General features: G+C 29.1%; 2 protein-coding genes across 5 annotated transcripts in view; one reads left to right on the top strand and one right to left on the bottom strand.

Moving 5' to 3' along the window:
• The window catches only part of LOC122505838 (nucleoside diphosphate kinase homolog 5-like), a 142,991-nt gene extending 135,718 nt beyond the window's left edge, over nucleotides 1-7,273 (bottom strand). The window contains exons 1-2 of the mRNA XM_043617689.1: nucleotides 7,017-7,273; nucleotides 6,552-6,911 (exon numbers count right to left, since the gene is read on the bottom strand). Coding sequence (XP_043473624.1) covers nucleotides 6,552-6,741 — 190 coding nt within the window. The 5' untranslated portion in view covers nucleotides 6,742-6,911; nucleotides 7,017-7,273. The remainder of the gene's footprint in view (nucleotides 1-6,551; nucleotides 6,912-7,016) is intronic.
• The window catches only part of LOC122505832 (myogenesis-regulating glycosidase), a 387,127-nt gene that overhangs the window by 220,711 nt on the left and 141,376 nt on the right, over nucleotides 1-25,040 (top strand). The window lies entirely within an intron of this gene.

The raw sequence follows: 25,040 nt of genomic DNA, 5'->3' as shown, positions 1-25,040 counted from the left end.
GTAGAAGTTAAGGGGGGGGGACAGGGTAATTTTTTCAATTTTTTCGAAAAAATTGAATTTCTTTCCCTCCTAGTTCGCAAATATGTCCGTCAATTGGGTTCGCTATATTTTTCCTGTAATCTGCACTTAAAACTGAAGATCCCTACCGAATTTCAGCTCACTAGGTTGAGATTTGTAAAAGTTAAGGGGGGGGGACAGCCCATTTTGCGTAGCTGGGACGGACACACGAGTGATTTCATAACGACGCCCCCCGACTATAAAATGTTTATTTAAATCTCCGTGCAATAAAATGTTAACTCAGAAATTCGTGCTGTATAATTGTTTTTAAAAATTTCATGCAATATAATGTTAACTCAAGTTGCATTCAATAAAATGTCAATTCAACCACCAGTGCAATATAATGTTATTGAAAATACTAAAAGTTTTATTTCTAGCCTTTAAATTATATGAGGTTAAAGAAAAACATAATTAGTGAATTTTTCTTGCGAAAGTGAAAAAGTTATGTTATAAATATTTTTTACTTATACTAAATTAATTAGGAAAATGAAAGAATAAAATTTATTTAATTCTAACTTTGAAAACTATTTTTATTAAAATTATAAATATTTAAAAATATTAAAATTACTTTAACAGTCCCTTTTTTGAATTTAGTTTTCCATTTTGTAGCAGTTTTTAACGCTGTACATATATAATAACTCTTTTTTTCAACCAATTGGTCTGCTGAAGAAAAACCAAACTGTTTGTCTAAAGAGTGGAAAACTATGCAGATATTTCACTATAAAAAAATAATCTTTTATTCACCATTCTGCATTACTGACTTTTTTTTATAAAAACTTAACCCATAAATAAGGAACTATACGAATATTATTGTGCTGTCAACAGTTGCAACTTCAATCTATTTAAGTAATTTAATAAATAAATTAATAATCTAATTTAACCTCATACAATTTAAAGGCTGGAAATAAAAATTTTAGTATTTTAAATAACATTGTATTGCACTGGTGGTTGGATTGACATTTTATTGAATGCAACTTGAGTTAACATTATATTGCATGAAATTTTTAAAAACAATTATACAGCACGAATTTCTGAGTTAACATTTTATTGCACGGAGATTCGAATAAACATTTTATAGTCGGGGGGCGTCGATAAGGGTTCCGTCAGTACACCTATGGTGTACGGAACCTTAAAAATGTATTTATAGACATAGCCAAACTTATATAAGAATTTCTTCGAAAATAGGATTTCAATAGTTTAAAAAAATTTTTAAATAAGAATTTAGATTTCAAATTGGTTCTAAGTCATTGTAACAATGTTTTCAATTGAATAAATAAAACGTTTTAATAAAATTTTATCTAATAATTATTAAAAAATTAGAATATAGCTAATAACATAAAATTATGCGGGATTCCGCAGGATTGAGAGTTATCCCGCATTCTAGTCCCGCGGGATTGACGTTAGTGTGGGATTGCAAGCCCTAGCCCGGTAAAATCCACAATTTTAAAAATTTTGAAAAATCTTTTTTTCCTAAAATCTTTTGTCATAAACACTACCTTTATACCAAGTTTCACAAAAATTGAAAAACCCATGACCAACTTTGATTTTTTTGAGAAAATTTGACCCTAGTGTAAAATCAAATTGACTGCAAAAGTAAATATTTTATTTACCATAAGTAAATACCCTGAATAAAAAGTCGGAACGATTTCGGACTAATCGGGAATTTATTCGCAACAGTACGGTTTATTGTGGAGTTTTTCACCCTGAATTCAGTTTAAAATCAATACCGTTTTTTATAACTATTGAATTCGTAATTAGTCCGGTTTAGTCCGAAGTTAGTCAGATCATATGCAACTAGTAAATGCAGAAGTAATCCGGTTAGTTTAACCAGTGAATCCGCAGCTAATCCGAAACAGTCTGCTTATGGACAGGTTTTTGTCGCTCAGAATTTGTCCGGATAAATTCAAACTCAATGCGGTTTGTGTATAACCAGTGAATCCGGAATTAGTCCGATCAAGTCCGAAGTTAGTCTGATAATACGCAACTTGCAAATGTGAAATTATTAAATCCGGAATTAATCTGGTTTTAGTCAGGTTTTTGTCATACGAAATTATAATTATAGTTTAAATTTATCTGCATTTAATACAAATTGTTTTTAATATACAAATTCAATATCATACCAAAATCATTCCTGATTAAGTCTTTGAATTGGATTAAATATGGATTGTTTTGAACTGTCTGTGGATTGTATATATTTACAAATTCTTAAAATAATCAGACTTATTTTCGGACTGGGGCTTTAGGATCGGATATTATTCGGATTGCCGCTGACTATTACCGGATTCTTTGCATAGAGATTTAGGATTGTTCCATACTTGTTTCGTATTAAATTTTTTAACATATTGATTTCGGATTATTCCGTATTCATTTTAGATGAGTTTTTTAACAGACATAATTACGGACTTAATTCAAAGACATTTAAGATTACACCAGACTGATTTAGGATTTACAATTTCACTCGGATTGATGTTATAGATTAATGCGGATCATTTTCGTACAATTATCGGACTAATCCACACTATTATACCCGGATTTAATCCGGATTAGTCCGAAATTTTTAGCAGGGATATAATATGATTCGGGTGGCCGATTATTACTGGATCTTTAGCATAGGGGAGAGTAGGCTACATTGAACCAGCGTCAACAGTGAACCACTTTAATTTTCTGAGAAATGACTGACAAGTAAACCTACCTTGGTGTTACACTCTGATTTTTCTGAAACTTGACACACTTCAAAAACTCGACAAAACCCCCTAAAAGGTAAAAAAATGTGAAAGTGATCAATTAATCAATAAAATTTTTGACAGACCCATATCTAGGGGTTTTCGAGGTCGCTGATTACGAATCTGATATCAGATTCGCAAAATTAAAAATGGCGGATCCAAAATAGCGGACCGAGTTTTTAAAAATTCGTTAATTTTACATAAAATTTGGTATCTGGGGGTTTTCGGGGTCGCTGATTACGAATCTGATATCAGATTTGCATAATTTAAATTGTTTGATGTCAGATTCGTAATCAGCGAACTCGAAAACCCCTAGATATGGGTCTGTCAAAAATGTTATTGATTAATTAAGCACTTTCACATTTTTGTACCTTTTAGAGGGTTTTCGAGCTACGGAGGAGGTTGTTTCAACCCTTAAACCGTCTTCTTTGCCGATAAAAAAATACGTGTCTAATATTTTGTCGAGTTCTTGAAGTGTGCCAAGTTTCAGCCAAATCGGAGTGTAAAACCAAGGAAGGTTTACTTGTGAGTGAAATTTTTTCTTATTCAATATATAAGTTAGTATTACCGAAGCAGACTATGTCTAAAAATTGGCGGCACGTAGTTTTATTATTTACAACGAAAAACTAAAAAAAACTGTTTTTCACATACAAAACAAAAAATTTGGTGGAATTATAATGACGTTTTTTTATTGAAATAGGAATTTTAAAAAATTAGTAAACTTGTGATTTATTTTGCTTAGGGTGTCAACTTCAATATTCCGATGTGATAAAGAATTTTAGATCTTACATAAATTTATTTTAAACAATTTTTGGTGTAAATGTCATGTGTATACAGTGAGTGCGGCATCATTGAACCATCCGAAAAAGCAATGAATTTTCAATTTTAAGAGTGGTAAAGTTGTCTGCTCTACTAATTAGTAAGAAAAATACAGGAAGACATACTTTCATCACAATTGTAAACGAGATAAACTTAAACTGTCATTTTTGCTACCTAACCTGACATCGAAATACATATATTAATCATTAGAAATAGAAAATTTCCTTCCGAATTATTTATTTGTAAAATGGAAAATTTGATCCAATGGAAGGTAGATAAATAACAACAAATAGTGTTATTTCATTTATTTAACGACGTTTCGATGACATTGTTTGTCATCCTCTTCAGGTTAACTAAGAACAATTTTACACCAATTAAAATTTTTTATAGAATTATCACAAATTAGAAAAAATGAAAAAAAATATTATATAATTTTTTAATATAAATAAATAAATTACCTAAAATTATAAATTTAAGTTACATAGTAACAAGTCAATAATTATAAAACTATGTCTTGTCGTTGCGATTAAAATACCGATACCAACAAAATAAGGTGTGAAAATTATAATTCGGAAAACAATGCAGAAAGTCAATGAACTGCGATATAAACATTGTGACGTAGAAAACAAAAGACTGATCACGAGTTCAATTTTCTAATTATAGGAAAATAAATACGATTCAAATATTGTATGTCATTTTTCTTGTTAATGGTAAAATTATTACTTTTTATATGTAGCATTTCAGAAAAACAGCGTTTTTTATAATCAGGTTCACGGTCAAGAATAGAAACATTAGACCAATCAAACTCATGACCAGATCCAGATTGATGAGCATTCACTACAGATGTAACAGATTTATTATTTTTATGCTGATCAATTTGTGTTTTTAATGTGCGTTTCGTTTCACCAACATAACAAGCCGTGCAATTCTTACAATTAAACTTATAAACTACATTTGTTTCTGCCAATTTTTCAGTTTTGTCTTTACCTAATTTAATAATTGATTTCAAATTTTTATTGACAATTGGGATAGTTAGAATATTGTAAGATTTCAAAATATAAGATAAACTATTGAAGTCAGGATAATTAAATGGAATACAAACTTTATGCATTTTATTATAAATGAGAGCGCGGGAATTTTTTTAAATTGTATTATTGATATTATGGCACTTGATTGTATTTTTTCTGATGTTTATGTATTTATTAATGAAGTCAGATGGATAATCATTATCATTTAAAATGTTTTTTACATTATTTAAGTTGTCCTTGTGAAACAAAGAATGCGAAAGTAATATTGCTCTATCTACTAGATTGTATGCAATATTTATTTTTTGTTGAATAGGATGATGAGAGTAATAATTAATGAGTCTACCAGATGCAATTTCTTTCTTGTACCAATTGTACTTAATTGGTTGATCATGCTCATCAATCATTAAAGTAACATCCAGAAAATTTATTTTATTATTTTCTTGAACTTCATGTGTGAATTGTAAGTTCTTATAATAAGAGTTAAAAACACTAACAACTAAGTCAATATTATCCCTATGTACACATAAAATAGTATCGTCGACATATCTAAAGTAAAATAGTGGAGTACAGTTATATTGGTTTTTTAAAATATGGAGACAATTATTTTCTAAGTCATCCATTACAATATCAGCAAAGAAGGGGGAAATCGGTGAACCCATCGGAGTTCCATCTAGTTGTTGATAATATTTATTATCAAAAACAAAAAATGTGTTTTCAAAAAGAAACTTCGTACAATTTAAAATTTCATCGAACGGAATTTTACAATTATTTATCGACGATAGTCTGCGTTCAAGACTCTCTATGACTAACTTTAAGGGAACCTTAGTAAAAAGAGATGTGACGTCAAGAAACAACATAACATAGTTAGGTGGAATAGAAACGTCTTTTAATTTTTGAATAAGTTGGAAACTATTGTTAATATGTGATTTTGGAATTGGAACATTGTCTTTTAGTTCGTTATATAAAATTTTAGCTAAAAGATATGTCGGGCTGTTGACTAATGAAATGATAGGACGGAGAGGTACATCATTTTTATGCACTTTTGGAAGACCATAAAATTTAGCCAACGATGTATTAGTTAGCGTCAATTGATTATTATGGTATCTATATTTTAAAAATTCATTGTCATTTAGGTTCTGCAGAATATGCTTAGTATTTGTTTGAAGTTTTTTTAAAGGGTTAGAATTAAGAAGTTTATAAGTAGAAGTGTCAGATAATAAGTCATACGCTTTAGCAATATACGAAGATTTGTAAAGGCAAACAGTAGTATTGCCTTTATCAGAATTTGTGAACATTATAACTGGGTTCTCTTTTTGAAAATTATTTGTTAACTTTAATTTTTTCATAAAAATCTTATCTTCGATAAGTGTATGTGAAGATTTCTTCAAATTAGTATTCAGATTTTGAGTAACTTTTTGACGAACAACATTCTTGGTATCATTGTCAGAGTCAAGATTATTAATAGATGTTTCTATGTTTTTTAAAATGTTTATAATATCAATGTTAGAACATGATTTCTTTGAACTAAAATTAGGCCCTAACGAAACTACATCGATAACATCCTTGGGTATATCGACATTTGTAAGATTTTTTATCCATTTGCTTTTTTCAGTGCGTTTATAGTGCACGTTATGTTTTAATAATAAATAATCAAATTTTTTAAAATATTTAGTTTTTTGTTTTTGGCGAATAACAGAGAATTTATTTAGAGAAAATTCGAAAAATTTATTTCTGACATTCGCATCCAGATTGCACTTCTCTATAAGAGATTTGATTTTTTGCAATTTTTTGTTAAGAAAAGAAATATGTAAATGAATGTCGTTGATTTCAATTTTTAACAAACTTACAAGAAATTTATTTTTAAAGTTGTTAAATTTATTATAATAATTTTGACTATAAAAAGTAAAATGATTAAATCGCATACCAGTGTTATAAATATGTTGTGGAAAAATGTCATGACTTCTGCAGCTCAGCAAAAATTGTCGTCTAGACATGGATGTGGCCAATTGGTGGCGAGTAGAAGTCCAATCCATGAGAAGTTTTTTCACATATATTCCATAATTGAGTAAAATAAAATTAAAAAAGCTTGGTGTAGCTATAGTTGAAGAGTCCATACTTGATCAGGAACTCAATATTATTAGAAATAGAAAATTTCCTTCCGAATTATTTATTTGTAAAATGGAAAATTTGATCCAATGGAAGGTAGATAAATAACAACAAATAGTGTTATTTCATTTATTTAACGACGTTTCGATGACATGGTTTGTCATCCTCTTCAGGTTAACTAAGAACAATTTTACACCAATTAAAATTTTTTATAGAATTATCACAAATTAGAAAAAATGAAAAAAAATATTATATAATTTTTTAATATAAATAAATAAATTACCTAAAATTATAAATTTAAGTTACATAGTAACAAGTCAATAATTATAAAACTATGTCTTGTCGTTGCGATTAAAATACCGATACTAACAAAATAAGGTGTGAAAATTATAATTCGGAAAACAATGCAGAAAGTCAATGAACTGCGATATAAACATTGTGACGTAGAAAACAAAAGACTGATCACGAGTTCAATTTTCTAATTATAGGAAAATAAATACGATTCAAAAATTGTATGTCATTTTTCTTGTTAATGGTAAAATTATTACTTTTTATATGTAGCATTTCAGAAAAACAGCGTTTTTTATAATCAGGTTCACGGTCAAGAATAGAAACATTAGACCAATCAAACTCATGACCAGATTCAGATTGATGAGCATTCACTACAGATGTAACAGATTTATTATTTTTATGCTCATCAATTCGTGTTTTTAATGTGCGTTTCGTTTCACCAACATAACAAGCCGTGCAATTCTGGTAGACTCATTAATTATTACTCTCATCATCCTATTCAACAAAAAATAAATATTGCATACAATCTAGTAGATAGAGCAATATTACTTTCGCATTCTTTGTTTCACAAGGACAACTTAAATAATGTAAGAAACATTTTAAATGATAATGATTATCCATCTGACTTCATTAATAAATTCATAAACATCAGAAAAAATACAATCAAGTGCCATAATATCAATAATACAATTAAAAAAAATTCCCGCGCTCTCATTTATAATAAAATGCATAAAGTTTGTATTCCATTTAATTATCCTGACTTCAATAGTTTATCTTATATTTTGAAATCTTACAATATTCTAACTATCCCAATTGTCAATAAAAATTTGAAATCAATTATTAAATTAGGTAAAGACAAAACTGAAAAATTGGCAGAAACAAATGTAGTTTATAAGTTTAATTGTAAGAATTGCACGGCTTGTTATGTTGGTGAAACGAAACGCACATTAAAAACACAAATTGATCAGCATAAAAATAATAAATCTGTTACATCTGTAGTGAATGCTCATCAATCTGGATCTGGTCATGAGTTTGATTGGTCTAATGTTTCTATTTTTGACCGTGAACCTGATTATAAAAAACGCTGTTTTTCTGAAATGCTACATATAAAAAGTAATAATTTTACCATTAACAAGAAAAATGACATACAATTTTTGAATCGTATTTATTTTCCTATAATTAGAAAATTGAACTCGTGATCAGTCTTTTGTTTTCTACGTCACAATGTTTACATCGCAGTTCATTGACTTTCTGCATTGTTTTCCGAATTATAATTTTCACACCTTATTTTGTTAGTATCGGTATTTTAATCGCAATGACAAGACATAGTTTTTTAATTATTAACTTGTTACTATGTAACTTAAATTTATAATTTTATGTAATTTATTTATTTATATTAAAAATTTATATAATATTTTTTTTCATTTTTTCTAATTTGTGATAATTCTATAAAAAATTTTAATTGGTGTAAAATTGTTCTTAGTTAACCTGAAGAGGATGACAAACCATGTCATCGAAACGTCGTTAAATAAATGAAATAACACTATTTGTTGTTATTTATCTACCTTCCATTGGATCAAATTTTCCATTTTACACATATATTAATCACCTATGTATATTAACAAATAATAACTATTTAGCAACAATTTTCTATTTTTTTGAGTGGAAAATAAGATTTTTTACAATGTGTAAGTGGAAATATTGTTTTCGAAGTAAATTGTAGTGTTTTATTAGAAGTGGTTCAATGTAGAGACACATTCTTTAAAATGAGAAAAGTGTAACTGATTAGAAAGAAATTAAATTTCATTATTCAATTATAGTAATTCGTGTTTGCATCGTGTATATTAACTGAAGGAATACTTCAGTTTTAATTTTATACAAAAACCTGATCAAAATTTGCAAAATTTAATTAGTTCTTTAATTTAGAAAGAAATTAAATTTCATTATTCAATTATAGTAATTCGTGTTTGCATCGTGTATATTAACTGAAGGAATACTTCAGTTTTAATTTTAGGGGAAGTGCGCCGGTTGTGGGCACCCCTACGTAAACTTCGACGGCAAGCAGACTTTACTGATCTAAGTATTGCAAGTCGTGTTCGTTGACAATACGGACTTTTCGTATTGATAACGAAACAAATATATGCATTTGTGTAATAGCTGTGAGCATAATAAAGAAAATTTGCATTAAATAAATAAAAAAGTAATTTTGTATTGTTTTCGAAGAGCAACATATGGGTGTAGATTCGTTCAGAAAAAAAGGGTTTAATTTTTTTTTTTGCAGTGTTGTCATTATATTTTGTGATTTACCTTCGTGTTTAACCAAAATCCTGCATCACAAAATGTGTTAGTCTTTTTAAAAAATGACTGTCATTCCCGGTTGTGGGCACCTTTATGTTAAGGAGGCTCTACCATCTGACAATGATGAGGACTACTGTCTCATCTATCTAAACTTTCTGCCAAGGAAAGTGACAGCCGCAAACTCCATTAAATGCGATGAATATAGTCGTTTAGTGCATTAGAAGTGCGTTATGTTATGAGTACTAGCTACTTCACATGCAAGCATTATGCTTTTGTTAGCGATGAGCATAGTGTGAAAACGTGTCATCATTTTTGTTCTTTATCCCAGCAAATTCTCTTAAAATAAAGAAACTTTCATTTCTTCTTTATTTGTGTTGGTTTCCTTTAATATTTTTCCATTTTTAGCGGATTTTTCAAGGGTGCCCACAACCGGGTACACAATTTTTTTTGTCAAAAAATTCCCATTTAACTAAATTTCTAATAAAACTTTTTTATTTAAAGGAATCAATTTAATTCCTTCACTGACAGTCACCTTAGACCTCTAGCTTTAAATTCGTACACATATATTTGTATAATATGCACATGGACAAATGTTATGAGGCAAAAACAAAAGGGTGCCCACAACCGGAACACTTCCCTTATACAAAAACCTGATCAAAATTTGCAAAATTTAAAAAATTTGAAAAATTTGAAGTCAAAATTTGAAGTCCAAGGACTTCATAAAAAACCTGGTTCATAATGTAGCCTACTCTCCCCTAGGTATAATTAGGGTATAGATTGAAAGATTGGTATATTGAAAATAGCATTTAAGCCCTAAAATGTCTATTTTTCATGAAATAAAAATAATATTAATTAAATTGTGATACTCTGCACTAGTACCCATTATGAAACAATGGTATCCTGTATGTACGGGTCTTTCAAATTGAATGTCCTGATTATTAAACACTTATTGGATTTAATAAGTAATTAGAATTCTGTTGTTATTCAATAATGGGAATATGAACTATAAAGAATTAAACACAAAGAACAAATTTTAATTAATTTGATAATTATAAAACCAATTTTTTTGGTAGAAGAGTAATGTGGAAGTACTGAAAATATTTAAGGTTGTGTTTGCTGTATATTTTCTGTGTGTTTCATCAATCGGAACATGAAAATAATAAGTGTACCTAATGTGGAACGGTAATTTAACGGAAAACCTAGTTTATCTTAATTTAAAAGCTAAAATGCAATTAAACATTTTTTATTCTGTTAAATACTATACAGAAATAATCATTCTCATATCGAGTAAAATTTATTGAAATAGCTAGAATTTTCTTATTACCAATTTTAATTGCATCTACAGTCAGGTCTCCAAACTGTAACATTTGAAAGTGCTATACAAATTTCTAACTGTAACAACTAGTTACACCCACATGACTTGAAACTGTAATGTAACGTCACAGAACGTCATAAACTATCAATTAGATGAAAAATTTTTTTTTGTGGATTCTTAATATATTAATTTAAATAATTTGTAGGACAGTTTTTCCACAATTGTTTGTTTATTAACTTTTGTTGTTAAAACAACGTTTCGGTCGTAGCCACTACCCTTATCAAGTTTAAATTAAAAGCACTGAAATCTTTTTTTTTTAGAGTAACAATTGATTTTATAATTTTATATACTTATATAAAATCCGGAAAAAGTGTATACTTACATAAAGCATTGTCAAGAAAATAATTAAGTTTTTGTAAAATAAAGTATTTTAAATATTATATCATTTTGGTTCAATTAATAAAATTTTTTTTTCCTTTTTGTTGTTATATAATTAAAATTTAAAAGGATGATTTTTTATCCCTATATTGTATATAGTGATAATATAGAAATTTCAGATATCAATTCTATAGAGATTTAGGGATTTTAATACTACAGAGATTGTATGGATGGTGGTAATGTAGGTAACTGGGTTATCATATTATTATTATACATTATTTAAAAAACCCTGGTAGATGTTACCTAACTTTTTGATATCTGTTTTAAAATTTATGGAATGTTTTTCTTTTACTATAAATATCATTTCTAGAAACTTTCTTTTATGATAGTTTGATTCTGTATTCAAAATTGTTACTTTATTGAAATCTAAATTATGTTTGTTTTCGGAAGCATGCGTAGCTAAGGCTGTATTCGTTTTTTTATTTTTAACATCTCGAGCATGTTCTGTCATTCTAGTTTGCAGAAATCTTAATGATTCTCCAATGTACACACTATCACAATTAAAACATGGTATTTTATATATGATGTTAATTTGTTGTTTTTTTCAACTTTATCTTTAGTTGAAAATAAAATATTTTTTTGAATTGTATTTTCGATCGATTGAACTATTCTTATATTGAATTTTTTAAAAATGTTATAGAAGATATTTTCAAGGTTTTTGATGTATGGTAATGAGATAGTTGTTATATTCTCATTTTTATGTGGATTAATATTATTATTTTTAGTTGTTAAATAGTTATATCTTTCTTTAATTTTTTTTGTTCAGTATGTCGATTAGAAAACCATTTTTTAGAAGAGTTTCTTTAACGATTATAATATTTTCTTTATGGAACTTTTCGTCTGCTAACTTGATTGCGCGATCAACTAGAGCGATGACAACACTTAATTTATATTTTAAACAATGTTCAGGACGATACATAAATTACGATTCTGAACATTGTTTAAAATATAAATTAAGTGTTGTCATCGCTCTAGTTGATCGCGCAATCAAGTTAGCAGACGAAAATTTCCATAAAGAAAATATTATAATCGTTAAAGAAACTCTTCCAAAAAATGGTTTTCCAATCGACATACTGAACAAAAAAAATTTAAGAAAGATATAACTATTTAACAACTAAAAATAATACAATCGAGATTTTTGTTGGCCTAATATTTGCGGTGCTTCTAGAGCTCGCAATCCCTCAGAGCGGGATCCCACACTATTTATTGAATCCAACATACTTATAAAAAAGGAGAGGAATCCCGCGGGATTTCTAACGGTCAGGGAAAAGTCAGGGAATGTCCGTTTTACAGAGAAATGCCCAATATGTATTGTATATTATATGTATCTATATATTAATAAATTTCGGATTTCGAAAGTCTGACTTCATATTTGTCATTAACCAAAAACCCCTGAATAACACGTTTAAATCGAATTCCATCATTATTTTTAAAAATTTCCGCCATGTTGGATCCGCTTTTGTGAATTTTAAAAATCTGACTTCATATTGGTAATCAGCAACCCCGAAAACCCCCAAGTAACAAGTTTCAAGTGAATTTGATCAATTTTTGAAAAAGTCGTCCGCAGTAGATATACAGGGCCGGTTGTAACTAGAGATCCCTGCACCGACATGTTACCGACACTTTTAGCCCAGACTCAAACCATCTAGCCAAAACTCAAACCCTTGGGTGGGGGGCGGAAATGACGTCATTCACAGATTCCTGTACCGACACTTTTAGCCCAGACTCAAACCATTTGGGGGAGGGTGTGATTCAGACTATGATTCTGAGGCGGATATGACAATACGGGGGAAGGAGTGATTCAGACCATGATGCTGAGATGGATATGACGTCACACTTCCTAGAATTTTTGCTTGTGTAATTTGATATATTCTCATCTAAGGAATTTTTACCATTTACTTGTTGTTTATAATGTCTTTGATTTATCTAAAGAATTTTTCCCACATGTAATTTGATACCTATTTATTTCTTGGAATTATTGTCTTTATTTAAGCTATTGTTTTACATGTAATTTGATATCTTATTTATTAGATTCTTATCTAAGGAATTCTTCCCATGTACTTGTTGTTTATGATATCTTTGATTTATTGCTTCCGGTCAACATTTTCGGTACTTTTCATAAGAATGCTTTTGATCTTACCGCAATTCTAACAAAACTATAATTAACTTCAAGGTTAAACAGGTCATATCTTGTGTATATAAAGAGAGCAATTTATCTAACCAAAATCATTCCTGCAGTTTAAGTTGGCTGATGAACATATTATTAGCAAAGCATAGTGAAATTCAAGTGCGATTAAACAAATTAATACAAGAAATTGATAAAGTTAAAAGTTTAATTGAAGAAAGGTCACAGTTAAATATTTTAGTGAAAAAATTTGAAAATTTAAATTAAAGTGATAAAAATGAATTTCGATAAATTAAACAAGGCAAGCAAAGTCTTTGTCACCAAGACAACAAAGGAATTAACCATCGATGCATTCTATAAAGTAACAGACATTCGAAAAATTGATACGAAATTTGGTCCGAAAATTGTTGCTGAAATAAATAATGAATTTAACATTTTCCTACCACCAAGAATGCTAAAAATATTTGAAGAGGATGCAAATCTTTTCAACAGTCTGAAAGCAGAAGCTGTAAGAGGTGGTGTATATTTAAGAAATCGTGGAGGACCTTACAATCAAATAGAGTTTGTTCCTGAGGGAGTTGACCAGTAGAAGACAAAAAAATGTCATATTTACCATGTGGAGAAATGTTATTATCTAAAATTTACAACTTAAATCCATCATTTATGAAGCAAGTTGTCGTTGGAGCAGAACTGGACACAAATGGTAAAATAATACCAAAAATTCAACTAAGAAGCAGCCATCCACGAGTATCATTGTCTTTGAAGCTTCAAGAATGGCGCATATTGTGTGATGCAGTAAAACATATCATACGATTTTTCAACGGATATTGTGATGCAACAGTGCTAGATTGTGAAACGTTTACAATACGTTTTAGTGTTACATATCGTTTAATATCAATTGAGCGTTTAGATCAATCATTTACATTTAGTAAAACTTCATTTGCAATATTTAATGAACTTATTCCTTGTGTTGAACAAAAATATGTAGAACTATCAAAATTCAATTTGCAGTATAGTAAAGATATAATTGTAAAGTTTATTGCAGAATTAATCTTTAAAAATAATGTAAAGTCTACAAAACATGCCACAGAGTTTATTAAAAAACATTACAGTAGAATACTTCAAAAAATGATGGGAAGAACTAATGTTTTGAATTTAGAGACATTATTGCTGGAACTTGTCACATTTCACTGTAAACAAATATCAAATGAAGCTATTCAACAAATGTCAAATATTCAATGTATAAATGGTAAATTATTGTAAAGAGAGGATAAATAAATACAAGAATGCATACAATTCAATTTATTTTTATTTAAACATTTCTCAAATACATTATAATTTAGATTCGTTTATCCAACTGTTATGAGAGTTATCAAAACCTAACCATTTTACAAATACATTAGATATATGATATAAGATATATGTTATTGGATTAGTATTTTTTACATCGCTTATAGTAAATATTTCCGTAGTCCAATTTAGCGTATAACCTTTTTCAAAAACATGCTTAACTTTACTTATACGTACTCTATCTCCAACTTTAAATTTCTTATTATATTTCCTGTTTACTGCAACTTTTTTAAATACATTTAACAATAAATTATTTTCATTTTGAGCATTTACATCTTTCGGTTTCATTCTTATTGTCCGATGTTTACTATTATTATACGCATTTACTAAATCACTTAATATGTCTATCCATTTGTAATTACCGCGTAAACTGAATTGCATCCACATTTTATTCTTCAAAGTACGATTAAATCGCTCACAAATTGACGCTTTCAAATTACTATGCGTAGAATACAAGTTAATTTTATAACTTTTAATGAGATTTTCAAACTGTGAATTATAAAACTCTTTTCCTTTATCTACTTGCAAATTTTTTGGTATACGTTTTTTAAATAAAATAGATTTCATTGCCGCAGTCACATCTTCACCTTTTTTGGACTTTACTGGAACAGCCCAAGCAAACTTTGAAAATGTATCAATGACGGTTAACAGGTACTTGTAACCTTTATTTTCTCTAGCATAAGGTTGCATTTCAACAAGATCAGCTTGCCAAGTCTCGTCAATACCACGAATATCAACATTTCTTCGCTTATAATTTTTTCTCGCTGGTTTATGTAACTCTTTCACCAACTGTAGTTTTTGATCCTCCATTGCTAATTACCTTCAAGTGTGCGCAGTCTGCTGTCTAATTGTAAAATAATGTCTTTGTTGGTAGACATCATCTCTATATTTCTTTCAATACTGATTCTTAGATTTTCAAAATATTTTTTTATCAAATCTTCTAAATCTAAAATCTTTACAACATTATCATTTACATCATTTCTCACAGAACCGATTACATCATAGATGGCGTTCGCTTTTGATTCAATAACTTTGTTTACAGTATTCAAGTTTACTGCATCATCGTTGCTCTCAGCATTAGCTACGTTGCAAAGTTTCTTATTTTCAATATTAAAATCTCCTTCAGCAGTCAACTTAAAACCAAGTCCTGGTGGACCTCGATTTGAAGTTTCTGCGCTTTTAAACTGACGTCCGAATATGTCGATACTCATCATGAAAATGATAAAAATTTCTACAACTGTTAATTAATAAACAATTCTAGCTTCTCTCAACTCTTCAATAATTGATATAATCTCATTATTATGACTGGGATTTTCAGCTGCTTGAGATGCCAAGAGCAATCTTAAACGATCAACCAATTCATTAGGATCATCCCAATAAACATAATCAATTTTTGTATCTTCTTGTTGAGTCATATATTCTGGAATTAAACCTTCACCAGAATGTAATGCTATATAGTTTAGATATTTTAAACTCTTTTTATCTCTAACAGCGCCATCTGCTTTGTAATATTTTTTATGAGCATTAGTTGATATTACAATATTTTTATAATTTTCTCGATCAACTACACTTAAAAACTGCTTCTTCTGAAACTTTTTTGAATAAAAGCTCAAGTAAACCTTTCGTTGCAGGATATGTTTTATTACCTACACTAATATTATTTTGTTCAAAATTTATTCCTGAATTACCAATCATTAATTGCCCTTTAGATAATTTACGAACTCCATATGAAGGATCTAAATCTTTTCCCTTTTCATCCAACATTTGAAGATATAAAATAGCACCATCTTCCTCTGATTTATCTCCATCTCCATCATCATAATCATAATCATCACCGTTATCGTCATCATCAGCAGCTGTTGCAAATGATAAGTCATCTCTTAAAAATGAATCATTCTCTCTCTTAACTTCTTGATCTTCTTCAAACACTTAAGGAAGGTCTCCCTCTCTTTCAATTTTTACTGGTCGAATTTGTTTGACAATTTCAATGTCGTCAACTAATTTCTGAATTGGTGTCACTATAGGTTTAAACGTATTATTTAAAGTCTGTTCAATTTCTTGCCCAATTACATGAGTCTATGCTTTCGTCGAATAGCATCACTGGCTTTCGCAATTTGACCAAGAATATCTTTTGGCTTTCGCAAATGTTTCAAGTGTGTAGAAGACATGTTGATAGACCAACGTCTTGAATGAAACTGTTTACAAAGAATATCATTTATCTAATTTTATAAAACAATCAAAACATTTTCTATATCTACTTTCGTTAATATCACGATCTTTATCAATCACTATAAAATCATGCTTATTTTTCCAACAAGAGTTGCAAAGTTTTTTAAATTCCATAAATGTCATATCAGTATTTACATGATCATCATAAATATGTCTAAGATTCATTTCATCTTGTTTAAATAAAACTAATAAATTAACATTGTCACGTATTAAATGTTTTGGAATGCGCGCATATGTTTGACATAAATAAATGCAATCAACCGCTTTATGTCTTCCCATAGCAAAAAAGGCCTTAATATTATCTTGTTTTTCACATGCTACGTCATCAAATATAAATATTGAGTTTGGTAACGCATTGTTTGGTTCTACAACATCCGCATGTTCATTAAATGGAAAGAAGTCAACACCCTCTACTGGTTGCAAAATGTTTTCTAAAAATTTGTATTTTGGTTGATATAACGATTTTGAGTACACATAAACATTTTCAAATCTTAATCCATTGGGATGTATTAGAAGAGCAAGTAAAGCATTTGTCTTTCCACAATTTGACGGTCCTCAAAATATTGCTCGCACACTAGTTGCCAATAAATTTCTATGACGATTTTCTGTTTTCTTATTACAATCTTGAACAAGAGTGTCAAAATTGTAGACTGGCAATTTAATCGACTGTGCTTCAAACTCCATTCTTACGATAACTGAGGTTAAAACTATAAATACAAGGTTTTTAATAGTTTCAATGTCAGTTCACTGTAGACGCTTGTAACGTTTGCATGCAAGTCCAATAATGACGTTTATGTGCATCTAATTTCTTAGGAGATGTTTGAGATTTTGTGTCGATAGTTAACTCTTTCATGCTTTGGGCAAGGTCTACGTTAGGCCCTACTGTTGGAGGCAACTGAAATAATTGACTATTACTGTGATAATTGACTATTACTGTCATAATTTTTTTGCTAGATCATTAAAGGTCGACTGTTTGTAGTCAGATAACAAAAAACTATAAATACATTGGTTATATAGATTTCCACTTTAGTATTAAAAAAGTTTTCTCACCGAAAAGAATATAAATATGGGTGTAAATAAAAAACCCTCTTGACGCTGCTTGTAAACAGCACGATATTTCTTATTCAAAAAATAGGGAAAGTGTAGAAGCGAGAAACGCAGCTGATAGAGTACTTGCTGACAAAGCTTAGCATCGTGTGTTTGCTCCTGACGCAAATTATAGTGAAAGAGCTGCAGCTTACGCAATAACAAATGCAATGAAGGTCAAATCAAAATTGGGCATGGGAATCAAGTCAAAAGAAAATATGAAGAAAAAGAGAGAAAATAAAAAATCAACGTTGAGGAAGATTGTAACCGCAGCTAAAAAATCTATGAAATTAGATACAAATGCACAGTCTACTATTAAATCAGCACTTGAAGGTGCACGTTTGGCAGTTAAAATTGCTGGTGGCAGGCGAAAAATTAATAAACCTCGAGTTTTACCGATACCTGCTAAAGTGGGAGGAATTTTACCTTTTCTTATTCCTTTGTTTGCGGGTTTAAGTGCAACAGGGGCTCTAGCAGGGGGAGCAGCTGGCATAGCAAAAGCTGTAAATGATGCAAATTCTTCAAAACGTCAACTAGAGGAAAGCAAGCGAAATAATCAAACAATGGAATCTATTGCCTTAGGAAAAGGTCTCTTTCTAAAACCATATAAAGCAGGACTAGGCCTTCATCTAAAACCATACAAAGTAGGACAAGGATGCAAATCAAAAAACTTGAAGTAAAGCTACCTCACCGTGCGCTAACAGATTTAGATTTACTAAAATTTGCAAAAAGTTTAAAAATTCCATATTTTCGAGGAGTTTTTATGCGAAATGAACTACCTATGCGTGGTCCTAAAGAAAATGAATTTGCAATTATTAATCTAGATGATAAAAATGGTCCTGGTACACATTGGTGTGCATATACAAAGAATAAAGATAAAATCATATATTTTGATAGCTTTGGTAATCTTCGACCACCTTCGGATCTTGTTAAATATTTTGGTGTTGGTAGCATAAAATATAATCATAAACGATATCAAAACTATAATACATATGTATGCGGACATTTATGTCTTAAATTTTTATGTAAACAATTGAATATTCCTGATTTGTATACTCTGCATATAAATAAATGATATTCTTGGTTTAAATGTCAGTTATTAATTTGACCTCATCATGGACGATTCACTTATTTTAACGTTGTCTGGAAATTCATCCATCTTAGAATCTCAATTTTTTCCACCAATAGAGTTGTCTAATTTAAAAAATTATGCTCTTGGTCTTGTTGAATTTTTAACTTTTAATTCTATTCCTAATATAGATGCTGGGAAAAATAAATTTTACGTAGGAAATGAAGAAATTATTATACCCACAGGAAGTTATGAAGTTAGTGATATTGATCAAGTTTTGCATTTAATTTTAAAAAATAAAGGAATTAATTTTAGAATCAAACCAAACAATAATACATTGAAATGTACAGTTTATTGTGATGAAGAAATTAATTTTAAACCCAATGATTCTATAGGTAGTTTGTTAGGATTTTCTCCTCGCAAATTAAAAGCTCAAGAATACCATGAGTCTGATCAACCAGTATCAATCATTAAAATAAATTCATTAAGAGTAGAATGTAATATAACAACGGGAGCATACATTAATGGTGAAAAAGTGCATACAATTCATGAATTTTTTCCTATTGTTCCACCAGGATATAAAATAGTGGAAGTACCAAATCACGTCATTTACTATCCAGTCGCTGTCAAGACAATAGACTATATTCAGTTGCGAATTGTAGACCAAGACGGAAATTTAGTTAATTTTCGAGGGGAAACTGTAACAATAAGGCTTCATATTAAATCCTTAAAGTAATGGGTATTGTTTTTAATAATAGAAAAAGGATTGGTTTTGGTTATAAAATTAAGACACCATGCCAGAATCAAATCAGTCGTCGGCGAATCTTGAAGAGATTAACACCTCAGAACCTGCAACTACTGAAAAATCTCGGTCTAAAGATTGTAAAAAAAGGAAGAGAGTAAAAAAGAGATTTAAGGTTATTTTTAATTGTATTTGTGCCTTTGTATTTCAACGTATTATTATTTGCTATGGAAGGGGAAATTTTAAATATTGATTCACCAGTAATTTTTGATCAATCTATTGCTCATTATGAAGTTCATGCGCAACAACCATACACCTCATCAACATACAACAATAGTGATGAAATCCGCATCACGGTACAAAATCAGGATCATTGCTTATTTCCAAGCAAAAGATCGATTCACATCACTGGAAAACTTGTGAAACCTGATGGAACAGCTCTAGAGCGTACAAATTTAATTTCTAATGGCATATGTCATTTATTTGAAGAAGCAAAGTATGAACTTAACGGTGTAGAAATTGATAAAAATAAAAATGTTGGTCTTACAAGTTTAATAAAAATTATATTTCTCTGGATGCTAGTCAAAATAAATTTCTTGAAAATGTTGGCTGGTTAGAATTTACGAATGAACAAACCTTAACAAATGCACAAGGTTATTTTGATGTTTGTATTCCTTTAAGTATGATTTTTGGTTTTGCTGAAGATTACCAAAAAGTTATTATTAACGCTAAACATGAGCTCATTTTAATCAGATCAAGAACGGATGCTAACGCAGTGTTGCAAGTAGCACCTTTAGAAGAGTTTAAAATTGTTATTGAAAAAATTGAATGGTTATTACCATACATAAAATTATCAGATGCTCGAAAGCTTAAATTATTAAAATATATTGAAAAAGATCCATCTATTCCAATAAGTTTTAGAACTTAGGAATTGTATGAATATCCTTTATTACCAATTACTCCTAAGCACATTTGGAGTGTAAAAACTTCAAGTCAATTAGAGAAACCTAGATTTATTGTATTAGGGTTTCAGAGAAACAGAAAAAATAATACAGTTCAAAACTCTAGTTATTTTGATCATTGTGATTTATCTGATGTCAAATTATTTTTAAATTCACAATGTTATCCTTATGGTAACATGAATCTGAATATTGGTAGAAACCAGTACTCTACTTTATATGAAATGTTTACAAATTTTCAAGCATCTTATTATAGTAAAGAGTCTTAACCAATTTTATCAAAAAAAGAATTTTTACAATATGCTCATTTAGTTGTAGTGGATTGTTCAAAACAAAATGAGTCTTTAAAAAGTGGACCAGTTGATATCCGTCTAGAATTTGAATCAAAAGAAAATTTAAAAATGCAGTACTTGATAGATGTGCAAGGATTCAAATTACCAATTAATAAATTTGTTTTAAAAGAATTAGCTATAGTTTCTGTAAATAATGATTCAATACCAATAAATATGGTTTTCCAACCTCCTTGTCCATGGAATTGCGTCACAAACAAATATAAATGTATCAATCGTTGGTTAGAAAATAATTTCCATGGTATTCGTTGGAATGCTGGTGATGTACCGTACGTTTATTTAAAAGAAATTTTAGAAAATGTGTTTAAAGAAGCAAAGACAATTTATGTTAAAGGTTTAGAGAAGAAAAAATGGTTAAAAAGCTTAATCGATGAAAAATATTGTATTGAAATTGTCGACATGAATGATTTAAATTGTCCTTCATCAAAAAAGTTAAACATTGAAACATGTATTGGAACTTGTTCAAAACATTTAATCAACAATAAAACTTTTACTTGTGCTCTTCAGAATGTTATAAACTTAAAAACATGGTTCTGCAAAAACTGTAATATTTAAGTATTTCAGTTTAAAATGTGTATTCAATTTTTTTCCTCAATAAAATTACAAAATATCAATTGGACTGTAATTATTATTCCTAACCTAACCCTATTATTTTCAGGTATAAGAAACAACAACATTTATTTTGATTACATTTGTTTATTATAATAAATTACAATATTTTTAAGTATAATTTATTGTAAAAATTGTACAAAGTAAACAATAGAGAACTAATACAAACTAACATTTTATACATCAATTTCATCTATTTCCATTGGCTCTTGATGTTGGTAACCCCAAGGAAGGGTGTCAGTTTTTCCTGGTATCAAAATTCTTTTATCATCCTGCCAACTTAAAGCAATTTTATTTTGTTTTAAAGTAAATACATCATGTTTTTGCTGCGTATAAAGTGCTGAGATCGGATCAGGTTTTCATTTTCATTGAGAGTATGCTTAAAATCATCGAATCCTATTCTTTCTAAAGTTGAATATTTTACCCCTTTTGCTTTCTTTTTAGCTTCCTCATCACCCCATAACTTGAATGCATACAGTTTTGATCTTAAACCTATAAATTCATCTACAATTTTACCGTTATTTTCGTCTTTCATAAGACCCAAGATTTTCTTGTTTGCAAGTGGTATATTATAAATGTTGTTTTCAGGATAATCGGATGTGTCGAATTTATGTAAATCTCTTTTAATATAATCATAAAAATTTGGCACTGTAATATGATAAAACAAGACTGTCAGTATCTGTGTAGAGTAATTTTGCAGAATCACTGAAAGTCTCTTTAATGTAATTGTAATGAAAGTCATATGTCATTATTTTTGATATGTCTAGAATAGTGAATCCTATGTAAATTGGTTTGTTAAAGTATACCTTTGGTTAATTCATCTCAATAATGACCATATCTTTATCGAATATGGTGCAACTATGAAAGTTTGGTTGAGCAATCAAATTTTTCGCGCAATACCTTCCCTCCCACTTTGTTATTAATCTAACATCTTTGTGTTTTCTAACATTTTCCATTGTCTTGCCAAATACGGAATTGTTCATTAGCTTGTAAAAATTCTTCTCAAATTCATTACTCGATTTTTTTCTAAGCTCGGTATTTAAATCAATGTAGGGTTTTAACCACTGCTTTTGCTTAAATTTTAAAACTCTATGTATTTTAGTTAATTTCATTCCCAAAGATAAATATAGCTTTAAATTTCTATAGTGAATTGTATAGTTCTTCTTTGGTAATAAATTTGGAATTAATTTAGGAATTGTACATTTTGGGAGAGGAGGTATGAAATGTTCAGGGCATAACGGCAAGTCTTTATGTGAATCATGAAGTTGAGTTGGATAATCTAAATCTACTTCAAGAATATAGCCTTCAGGAGAATCATCTGGAATATTTAAGAAAAAGTCATTACTATAATTTTCTAACCATTCAAAATCTGTATATGGCAAGCTCTCGCTCATAGAAGGACCATACTGATTATTTATATCGAAATACATGATATAAGATTCTGGTATTAAGGGATTAAAATCTTTTTCCATAAATCTATTATTAGCTTTCGCGTATCTGTTGGAGCATTGTGAAACTCCACCTCTTATTCCCTTTTCAATAAAAAGCAACATTTCCACATCTGTCAACAATTCAAGTTTTATGTCTGTGTACTTGAGCATAGCGTCAAATGCCAGTCCTGGGGCAGTATAGTAATGTAACGCGTCCAGGTTATAAGTTGTAAAACAAGTTTTTCTAAAATTTTCAAAAATGTCGGCAAGTAGTAGAACATCAGTCTGTAAATACAAGTCAGAGTATTCTCCTATTGTTTTTAAATTAAACGTTTTCCATACTTTACAAGCATGTTCATAGTCTTCGTCTGAAATATGAGCGTCATTTAATTTAGAGTAGAAAGAGTCTTTTACTGGCAATTGACCTTCTTCTAATTTTTCCCAGCTACTAACATATTCGTAAGAAAATATTCCTTTTCTTGTTAATAAATTAAACTCGTTCACATTTTTACAATACTTTTTAGTAATTTTTTTCTTATCATTTTCAAGATAGGAGGATAATTTGTCTAAACTACTTGGCATAAATCTAAATGAATCAAGAAATCTTAATACTACTTTGGTACCCTTCACATATTTTGAAAATGAAATGTACTTTTCTTTGTTTATTGGTAACAGTTTTATTTCACCCTCAAAAGACGTTGCTAAAGCTTTAATAATGAAATGTGCATCATATCCTGACAAGTTGTGAAAAATTAGAGGAACAACATGTGAATCTTTATAATTTACATTGCAACCTTGATGTGCCGGACCACGATATTTTCCCGTGAAATGACAATGATCGCGGTGTTTAATGTCATCTTTTTTAAAAAGTTTTTCACAAATATGACAAACTGTTGCAGTATTAAATTGAATTTGTTGTAAAATAGTTAAATTTTCCATTGGAATAATATTTGTAAAATAAGTATTTGCTTTTTCAGCCAATTGTTTTAATTCAGCCATGAACACTGATGTGTTTGTGTGTGTACTTGCTATTGGTTCTAAGAGACTTTCAGTGTCAGCATACACGACAAAGGGAACACTTTCTTTATTTCTATAGTTTTTAAATTTTAAAATTTTATCCTCTTCTTTAGGCAAAATTACTCGACACTTGTTTATTTTATCACAATCCAATTTATGATTATTAAATGATTTTTCATATTTAAAATGGCATAAACACCTATCACAAAGTAACATTCTATGACTGTTTTTTGAGATCTGTGAATTTACTAATCGAGATAAATTATTGATTAATGCAAAATTATAAACTTTGTTATTTTGAAAATTATTATCATCATCATCATCGTCTAAATCAATTTCAGTATTTTCAATCATTAACAAATGATAAGTAGGTTCATTTGAGTTGTTTTTACTTAAATAAAGTGGAACAATTTCATTCTTTTTATTACTTTTATCAATTCCGTAAACATTAATACTTAAATTGTTTAATTTTTCAAATTTTGGAATATCGCTGAGAGAAATGGGGAATTCAAAATCATCAAACTTTAAATCAGTATCTTTAAAGTGGGGGTATGAACTTGTAAGGTCATGGTTCTTTTTAGCTGGATAACGTTGGGCAATAATAGACCATAAAAAACAGTATTTATAAAAATTTTTAACATTAATCACAGCTCTTTTATCAATTATAAACTTTGGCATTCTTATAAAAGTTGAGTACCCAGCCGCAAGAGGGACATATTTATTTATATTAACACTTAAATTTATAATTTCATTTAAAGACCAACCTGACTATTTTTGTTGAAAATCATCAATCTTAACTAGAAGCTTTTCACGAATTTTATGATCAAACCATTCGTTAAAATTTGTTGATTCTAAAATTTTTGAATTTTTTGTATTGAAATACTTAATATCTTCAATTTCCCAACCCTCTTCTAGAGCACTAAAATTTGCCGCAAGAATAACATTAACTTTCATGTTTCCCGTCTTTTTAAACGCATTTTTTAATCGAGAAATAATCAT

Source organism: Leptopilina heterotoma, unplaced genomic scaffold (assembly GCF_015476425.1).
Source record: "Leptopilina heterotoma isolate Lh14 unplaced genomic scaffold, ASM1547642v1 Lhet_373, whole genome shotgun sequence".
Lineage (NCBI taxonomy): Eukaryota > Metazoa > Arthropoda > Insecta > Hymenoptera > Figitidae > Leptopilina > Leptopilina heterotoma.
The sequence above is the reverse complement of the archived record's forward strand: the minus strand, read 5'-3'. Positions and strand labels throughout refer to the sequence as shown.